Source organism: Nansenia antarctica (genome assembly GCF_963989245.1).
Source record: "Nansenia antarctica genome assembly, chromosome: 3".
NCBI lineage: Eukaryota > Metazoa > Chordata > Actinopteri > Argentiniformes > Microstomatidae > Nansenia > Nansenia antarctica.
Genome location: NC_137688.1, coordinates 35,137,768 through 35,147,683, shown reverse-complemented (window position 1 = coordinate 35,147,683; position 9,916 = coordinate 35,137,768). Strand labels below are relative to the sequence as shown.

At 44.6% G+C, this 9,916-nt stretch overlaps 1 protein-coding gene across 1 annotated transcript in view; it reads right to left on the bottom strand.

Moving 5' to 3' along the window:
- ptk2ba (protein tyrosine kinase 2 beta, a) overlaps positions 1 to 9,623 on the bottom strand; it is a gene marked incomplete at both ends in the record, with an annotated part of 24,353 nt that extends 14,730 nt beyond the window's left edge. The window contains 10 exons of the mRNA XM_080527209.1: positions 3,336 to 3,453; positions 4,111 to 4,212; positions 4,651 to 4,725; positions 5,047 to 5,187; positions 6,721 to 6,775; positions 7,114 to 7,176; positions 7,912 to 7,991; positions 8,100 to 8,187; positions 8,289 to 8,467; positions 9,444 to 9,623. Of these exons, the coding sequence (XP_080383335.1) occupies positions 3,336 to 3,453; positions 4,111 to 4,212; positions 4,651 to 4,725; positions 5,047 to 5,187; positions 6,721 to 6,775; positions 7,114 to 7,176; positions 7,912 to 7,991; positions 8,100 to 8,187; positions 8,289 to 8,467; positions 9,444 to 9,623 (1,081 nt within the window). The remainder of the gene's footprint in view (positions 1 to 3,335; positions 3,454 to 4,110; positions 4,213 to 4,650; positions 4,726 to 5,046; positions 5,188 to 6,720; positions 6,776 to 7,113; positions 7,177 to 7,911; positions 7,992 to 8,099; positions 8,188 to 8,288; positions 8,468 to 9,443) is intronic.
- Between the last annotated feature and the right edge of the window lie 293 nt (positions 9,624 to 9,916).

Sequence of the window (9,916 nt, the reverse complement as noted above, 5' to 3'; positions counted from 1 at the left end):
AACTGAGCAAGCTGTGCAAGGTTAACAACCTGCTGCTGAACAAGTCAAAGACCCAGGAATTCATCGTAGACTTCAGGAGGAAAAAGTCCGAGATCCAGCCCCTGCTCATCGACGGAGAGAGCGTGGAGAGAGTCTCAACCCTCCGATTCCTGGGACATCACATGCGGGATGACCTGACCTGGAAGGACAACACAAAAGGCACCATCAAGAGGGCACAACAGCGGCTATACACCCTGAGATGCCTCAGGAAGGAACACAACAAGCAGGAGATACTGGTGGCCTTCTACCGCGGCGCAGTGGAGAGCATCCTCACCTACGGCATCTGCAACTGGTTCTCCAGCTGCACAACAGCGGAGAGAAATGCGCTACAGAGAGTAGTGAGAACAGCACAGAAGATCACCGGCGCCCCCCTCCCCTCTCTGGAAGAGCTGTACAACACACGCTGTCTCAGGAAGGCCTCAAAGATCTCCAGGGACCCGACCCACCCTGGGCACGTACACTTTACCAGGCTGCCCTCGAAAAGGAGGTTCAGGACCCTGGCCGCTAAGACAAACAGACTGAAGAACTGCTTCTACCACACGGCCGTCCAGGCCCTGAACACAGCACAGACCTAAGTTCTGGGCCCTGGACAGTCTGGTCGGATTGTATGGCAGCTGCTGGACTGAAAAAATCAGGTGTAGTGCTGAGGCACAAACATGTACATTTCAAGCCTGCAAACTGTGACACTTTAAATAACGTGAAAAAAATACTATTGTGCAATATGACAACCCTAGTCGACTATCTGTACAGTATAGTACAGTGGATTGTGTACATAGTCTTTATTTATGTAAACCAGCTCCTTCCCTTCTTGTGATTTTTTTTTTCTAAAAGTTTTTTTTTTTTTTTTTTTCCCCGTTCCTAACACCAGGGGAGCCACCCCTCCTAAATTTCGTTGTTTGGTACCTGTACTGTAGCAATGACAATAAAGTCCATTCATTCAACCTTTGAAAGGTAAAGATGAGTTTTGGAAATCTGTGGTTTGGTCTGATGAGACTAAACTGGAACTGTTTGGGCACATGGATGTTGCTTATGTTTGGCGAAGAAAGGGAGAGGCCTTCAACCCTAAGAACACAGTTCCCACAGTTAAACATGGTGGTGGGAGCATCATGCTGTGGGGCTGTTTTGCAGCCTCAGGCACAGGGAGCCTTGTTCAGGTGCATGGCATCATGAAAAAAGAAAACTATGTTGACATTTTGAGGGATAATATGAAGAAATCTGCTCTTAGTCTAGGCTTAGGTCGTCGCTGGGTCTTCCAACAAGACAATGATCCAAAGCATACATCAAAATTGGTCCAATAGTTCCTAAAGGACACCAAAACCAAGGTTCTGGAGTCCAATTCTATCCACCTGAGGGCCGAGATGATATTCTTCAGCAAATAATATGGTTCAATTCCAATATTCTAATTCAGAGAAAACCATTTTACTGGAAACACATGTTTGAAAAAAAATATTGTATTTATAAAAGACTTATTAGATGAAGATGGAAGGATTATGACCCATAAGCAATTTGCTAAGACATATGGTAGCATTTGCCCCATCCAAGACTATAATCAGTTGACTGCAGCCCTCCCCCCAAATGGAGGAAAATAATCAATAATGACACCCGAAATATAATTGTCTGCCACCCACACATAAAAAAATGGAAATGGCTAAAAGGGATTAAAATAAATAAACCAATCTATAATTTTTACACAACCTCAAAAGATTTAGTGGCCATCCCATATCGATTACACAATAAATGGGAGAACCTGTTTGATTGTCCACTCCCATGGTACCAAGTTTTCAATCTCATTTATAAAACAACTGTCGATTCCCACATAAGATACTTTCAATTCAAGTTAATTTATAATTATTTAGCAACAAAAAAAATGTTACATATCTGGGGCCTAGAAGAAACTAACCTATGTAGGTTCTGTGACGAGGAAATTGAATCCTCCCCCCATCTATTTTGGTATTGTCCTTGTGTAGCCTTATTTTGGACACAAGTACAAAAGCTTTATTCCAATAAAAATAAAACTCTTAAGTTGGACCTTGTGAAGGTTTTAATTGGTGATCTTGACGAGGAAAATAAAATGATAAATAATAAAACCATTTTATTAGGTAAAATATTTATATTCAAAACACACAAAAAAGAATCCCTAAATATAAGTAGATTTAAAGAACTCCTTAAGCACAACTTTATTATAGAAACATACATTGCTGAAAAGAATGGAAATATGGAACAGCATTTGTGTGGGTGGGGCGCAGTCTCTATTGGAGAGGTCCTTGATATGTTCGCTTGACCTCGGTCGGAGTGCTATGTCGGGGACCTACATTTGTAAAAAAAAGTGTTGTTTGTTGTTGATTATGTTATTGATTATCTGGTGGTGTTTAAGGTAGTTATTATTATTATTAACCTTATGTATTGTTTTATCCACTGTTGTCCTCCTACTCTAGTTTCGTTCTTGCTTACTGTTGTGGTTGTTTCCCTGTCCTTCTCGTTGTCTTGTATGTCAGTCTGTTGGTTGATTGTTTGTCTTGTATAAGTGTAGTCCCCCTTTCCATCCTCCCCTTTCCCTCCCACACTGACCTCCCCATTAACCCCCCACCCCCACTCTCCCCTTGAACCCCCTTCCCTCCTTCCCCCCACCACACCCCCCCCATCCCTCCCACTTCCATCCCTCCCCATCCCGACCCTGGTCTCCCCCCCCTCTCCCCACCCTTCATCTTAAATATATCTAAATAAATAAATAAAAGTACTATGGTCCCCCATTCTGGGGGGGGTGGAGGTAAGGGCCTTATGCCCGGGAAAAAACAAAAACAAAAAAAAGGTTCTGGAGTGGCCCGCACAGAGCCCAGATCTTAATCCTATTGAGAATCTGTGGCGGGTGCTCAAAGTGAATGTCCATGCTCGGAAACCACGCAGTTTGGACCAGCTGGAACAATTTGCAATGGAAGAATGGGCCAAAATCCCTCAAGAGACCTGTGCCAACCTAGTAAAGAACTACTCTAAGAGGTTGTTGTCAGTTGTGGCTCAGAAAGGGTACACTATTGACTATTAATGGCCAGGGGGCTAATCATTTTGGACGTGTCATTTTTGCCGTTTCTTGTTTCAACTCAGTGCATCAATAAAATATCCTAATCAAACTTAGTGGACATTTTGTCTTTATTATTTTGGAAACAAATACACTATAAACACTTGTTGTTAATGGTCATTTCCATGAAGTAATCAAAGGTTTTGTCTGATTTCACAAGGGGGGCTAATCATTTTGGCCTCAACTGTGTATATATATATATAGATTATATTCTGCCTCCTACCTTTTTGAGACCTGTGGAAGAGAGAGGCGTCGGTGGCGGTCTCCAGGCGACAGTAGCCGTCTATGAGGTCCGCCATGTTCTCCGCCGTGGCCAGAGAGGGCGTGTTCACTGACAGAGGCTGGGGGGGTCAGAGGTCAGGGGGTCAAAGGTCATAGTGTGAGTCACAGTGTCCACAATGTCATTGGCACCATCCCAGCACACCACTGTAACAACATAACAGGCCGGTCTCACAGACAAGGCTTCAGACTAATCCTAGACTAACAAGCATCTTCAGTGGAGATTGTTTCCATTGCAAGTGTGATTTACAGTACCAGATGGGAAAGTGTGTCCAAACCTTTGACTGGTACTGTAATCCTGGACTAGTCTTGAGCCTTGTCTGTGAAACTGGCTGGATATGCCTTGTTTTTCCGGTGGGAATAACGTTTTCTTATCCACCTTTTTTTTTGTTGAGACTCGTGAGACATGTACAGTATCTACAGTATGTACAGCTCTATAACTTACTTTTACATGTTACATGAGTTCCTTTTGATTGACAGCAGGAGCTGAGGGACGTCACTACTTCCATCCAAAAGGTTAAAGGTCAATAGAATCTTGGATAGGACGTACAGTCAATCTGTGTGATCTGTTCGTGCTCTTCCTACCGCTGCTGTTAGCGTTGTGTTTAACTGTGTTTTCTTACCAGTGTGTGTGTGTGTGTGTGAGGGTTTGTATGTGTGTGTGTGTGTGTGTGTGTGTGTGTGTGTGTGTGTATGTGTGTGTGTGTGTGTGTGCTTACCTGTTTGGCACCCTCGATGTCGACAGTTAGCAGCGCCTGACCATTGTTCTGCTGAATGCATTTGATAGTGCGGACCTGAGAGAAACTGGCCAAGTGGACAGGCTGCACACACACACACACACACACACATATACACAGTACACACACACACACACACACACACACACACACACACACACACACACACACACGCAGTGTCAGGTAAACACATGGTCAGGCTTTTGAATAACCTGTGGTTTTAGAGCAACAATGTTTTTAGTTGATTGTAATGTACAGTGGCAGCTATCTGGGAGCTGATTCACACACACACACACACACACACACACACACACACACACACACACACACGCAGTGTCAGGTAAACACATGGTCAGGCTTTTGAATAACCTGTGGTTTTAGAGCAACAATGTTTTTAGTTGATTGTAATGTACAGTGGCAGCTATCTGGGAGCTGATTCACACACACGCACACACACACACACACACACACACACACACATGCACAAACACACACACACACACACTGATGACTAGGACTCACCACAGAGTTCTTGTCAGTTTGCTGGCGGATGCCTTCAGGCCCAATAACCAGCTCCACCGCCAGACTCCAGCCTTGCTATGGACACACACACACACGCACACACACACACACACACACACCATCATGTTCATACATGATCGTATAAATACCACAGATATAGATATATATATATATGTTACGGTACATGTGGGAATACGGTACATGTGGGAAAACTAGGGTTAGAGTTAGGTGCTAGGGTGCTACGGTTAAGGTTAGGGGTAGGGGTAGGGTTAGGGTTAGGATTAGACATGGCAGCATGTACCAAGTCGACGTAGCACCTAACCCTAACCCTAGTTTTCCCACATGTACCGTATTCCCACATGTACCGTAACATATATATATAGACATAGAACTCACCACCAGCTGACAGGTGAAGCTCTCCTGTGTGTAGCTGTAGCAGTCGGCCAGCGTGGTGAAGAACCTGAACACACACTGCTCTTCCTTCAGACACGAGTACCTCTGGAACGTCTGCTGAATCAGCTTACGCAGCTGCTTAGGCTGGTCCACGCGTCAGTCGATAGAAAAGTTATCAATCAATACATCACTAACATCGGTGGAATATCTGCTGGATCGACTTACAAGACTACAATCAACACTTCAATCAATCACAACTGAGGTAATCGCAATATCGATGTATATAAAATAAACAATCTTTTACAAAATACGTAATGTCTTCTCCAACGTTGTGGGGGATTGTTTTTGCAGACCGAGGAAATATGGGGCTGGTTTCACAGACAAGGCTTGAGCCTAATCATAGACTAAAAAGCATGTTTAATGGAGATTTGACATTGAAAGTGTGATTTTATTTTTTCAACAATATATTGTTTTAAAAAAAAAGATTAAACAAATCTTGAAAATAAGTAAATAGTCATAATTATATATATGTATATACATACAAGCAAATAACTCACTAGAATTGCCATACACATGTATATATAGTACGTACATTGATGGAGAGGCAATCATATAACTGAGCTCATATAAACACATACAAAATAAAAGGGAGAGAATGAAAGTGTGATTTAATCCAGGACTAGGCTTAAGCCTTGACTGTGAAACTGGCCCATTGTCTGGGGGATTGTATTATCTGGCTATACCCGTGTTTGACCACCTGTTTAGATTTTTTGATACATCGTGAGTTTAGAATTATAAGGTTCTATCTCCGTTTAGGGTAGTTCAGAAATATTGAGCGTCAAAGTTTTTACATACCATTATGTTTTGTGAGATGGAACCTTTGTATTTTATGAATAACTAACAAAAAAAAATCAACATTTTAAAAATAACAGCGGATCAGATTATGTAAAAAACTCAATTTTGACAAAAATGGAGATAGAACCTTATAATTCTAACATCACAACATCAAAAAATAAGGATATGTAAGAGTTACGTCAATTACAACTTCGACTGGTTAAGTGTAATAATATATAATCTAATCATATATAATATGATTATAATATTAAGTTTAGGCATTAACTTCGACTGGTTAAGGTTAGGGGAAGTTGTCAGGGGAAGGGATTAGCAAATATGATCATTAGCAACAACCCTAACAAAGAAAGAACTGCATGATTCAACAACGTTCAGGTTCCGAATACTGTTCTACTGCAGTACGACTGGTCCCTCTGTAGTACAACTACCATTACTTTATTACCTTATTCTACTTCTACTTTTTTCTAAATTCCCTTACTTATTTTACTTTATTCTATTATTATTGATTTTGAATTCTGCTGCAATGCCAATGTCGAAGAACCTGAGCCTAAGAATTGGACTCCAGTGTACCCCGTACATTGGAGGTAATAAAAGCAATTCTGATTCTGATTCTGATAACACAACGAGACAGCTAAATAACGCCACCACACAGATCGTATTGTTTGGTCTGCAGAAACGACCCCCCCCCCCCACCGCCCTCGAATATAATCATTTATAAAATATAGAAAACATTTGTATTGTTGTTGTTATGGTCCTACTCTAGGGCAGTACTGTACAGCATAGAGGATTTAGTCACATTCATTTAAGAAAAGTTTGGAATTGTACCTTCATACTGTCTATCAGCTCCCTGGGGAAGAACAGATCCAGCCCCACATCTTTCCTAGGAAACACACCCACATATGCACACACACACACACACACACACACACACACACACACACACACAGACACACTCAATAACATGACACCAAACTGACACAAACACCAACATGCTGTACACACATTCACGCACGCACACAAGCCCGCACACACACACACGCGCGCACACGCACTCACACACGCACACACACGCACACACACACACACACACACACACGCACACGCACACGCACACGCACACACACTCACACAGACACACACAGACACACACAGACACACGCACACACACACACACACACACACACACACACACACACACACACACAGTACAGTACTTACTCTAATAATTCAAAATTGGACTTTTTCTCCAGTCCATTGGAGTTCATGTCTTTGTAGAATCTCCTGTAGGGTGAGAAGCTCATAGTTATAACAGACAGAGAGACAGAGAGACATCCTGGTGTATATTCTCACACACATACACAGGGGAGAGGAGAGGAGAGGAGAGGAGAGAAGGGGAGGAGAGGGGAGGAGAGGGGAGGAGAGGGGAGGGGAGGAGAGGAGAGGAGAGGAAAGGAGAGGAGAGGAGTGGAGAGGAGAGGAGAGGAGAGGAGAGGAGAGGGGAGGTAAGGAGAGGAGAGGAGTGGAGAGGAGAGGGGAGGTGAGGGGAGGTGAGGAGAGGAGAGGGAAGGTGAGGAGAGGAGAGGAGAGGAGTGGAGAGGGGAGGTGAGGAGAGGAGAGGAGAGGAGAGGAGAGGAGAGGAGAGGTGAGGAGAGGAGAGGAGAGGAGAGGAGAGGGGAGGTGAGGAGAGGAGAGGGGAGGTGAGGAGAGGAGAGGAGAGGGGAGGTGAGGAGAGGAGAGGAGAGGAGAGGGGAGGTGAGGAGAGGAGAGGAGAGGAGAGGAGAGGAGAGGTGAGGAGAGGAGAGGAGAGGAGAGGAGAGGGGAGGTGAGGAGAGGAGAGGAGAGGAGAGGAGAGGGGAGGTGAGGAGAGGAGAGGAGAGGAGAGGAGAGGGGAGGTGAGGAGAGGAGAGGAGAGGAGAGGAGAGGAGAGGAGAGGAGAGGGGAGGTGAGGAGAGGAGAGGAGAGGAGAGGGGAGGTGAGGAGAGGAGTGGAGAGGAGAGGAGGTGTGAATGGTGTTACCTGATCTCCAGGCATCCCAGCTGCAACGCCATTCCATCACTTACTTTGCAGGCATAGTGTTGCATGTAGTCACTACGCACCTGAGAACACACATACACACACACACACACACACACACAGTTACACACAGCGCCGGGTTACACACACTTACACACACACACACACACACACACAGACACACTACTGACCTGCTGGTAGAAGTAGAGCATGGTGGTTTTGTCCTCCTTAAACTTCTCGATGAAGTCAGCAGGTATGTAGCGTATTCGCAGGTCATATCTGAACCCAACACACAAAGGTTAAAGGTCAGGGGTCAAAGGGTCAGGAGAGGGGTCATGGTCAGGAGTTAGGGTGGAGGGGGGGTCAACGTTAGGACTCACCTCCACTCTGCCTCCAGGTGCTGCTGTTCGTAGCGCAGGGTCAGCTCTGAGACGGTGATGTCGGGGTGCAGCCAGTGTACCTCCGCAGACTTCAGGTGCTTCAGCAGGAGGCCATAGCAGTGGTGGTGTTCTATCCCCGGCCCCACACGCCCGCTGGACAGCACAGCACGGATTATAGCCTGGGGGGTATATATATATGTATACAACAGTTAGTTCCGACCAAGTAATTTGATTGGACAAGAGGCATTCCATGAGTGCTTACAGTATAACAGCACTGGGACCTTTAACTATATGTATCACTCTGCCGCACAGATGTTCTACTAAATGACCGTTAATTAGACTACATGTTTGTGTTCAGGTTACTAGGCAACAGTCCATTTGAAGTTCGGTTGCAGAACTATTTTTTGTTTATTTTTATGATTAAATAAACAAACAAATCATAATCTATCGCGCTGTAGAACTGTTGTATAAAAGCAATATCACACTCGAGGTCATGCTGTTATACCGAATATCAGCACGGCTGTGATTGTCTTCGGTACTCAGCCTGCGGCCTCGTACCTACGACCGAATCACAGCTGTGCTGATATTCAGTATAACACACTCCCTCTCGTGTGATATTGCTTAAATATATATGCAGTATATCTCTACCCTAACGGTCCATTCCCCCCTCAGTGGTCCAGTTTGAAGACAAAAGAATAGTATAGCGTGTAAGTAATAATGACAGCTGTTGAAAGCGCGAACAAGTCGGCAACCAATCAAAATGTTCTGAATTTTCTTTAGAAAACTTTACATTGCTGCTGCCCCCCCCCTGACCTGACCCCTATCTATCTACCCTCCCTCCACCCCCACCCAGAGAGCTTTGGACTGTCTGGACATGAACACTTGAACACTTGATCTTTGCACTTCTTATATTTACTTTACACTTTATGACTCTTGCACTATGATGTTGGTTTGCACTGTCTTGTCCTGTCTTGCACCTGTCCTGCTGAACCGTACTCCACTGTCCCAAACCAAATTCCTAACATGTTTACATGTCAAGGTAATAAAGTCTTCTGATTCTGATTCTGAGGTGACAGAAATAATACCATAGCCTGAGGAGACACACCAGGATACATAGACAGATAATTATGATTAACAGTAATAATATTTCTCTACCCTGACGGTCCATCCCTCCTCACAGCGGACCAGTTTGAAGTTCTTTCCCAGGTTGCTGCTGTTGCTGATGAAACACACTTTGATGATCTTCGCCGCCGGGACGCTGCCTCCGACGACTGGTGCTGATTGGCCGGCTGGAGCCACACCCCTCCAGCACAGAGTGGTGCTGTCCCCTGACATCTCCACGGGTGACGTCACCACGACACACACACCATCGGGGACGCACACACACACACACACACACACACACTTGTTTACACGCTTACAGACACTCACACACAAAGCATTGCATCGTCAGACCTGTGGGGAGGGGGGGAAAGGGCATGTTTAGGTGTGTGTATGTGTGTGATTGTTTGTGATTGTATACGTGTTTGTGTGTGTGTGTGTGTGTGTGTGTGTGTGATTGTGTGTGTATGTGATTGTTTTTCATTGTGTGTGTGTATGTGATTGTGTGTGTGTGTGTGTGTGTGTGT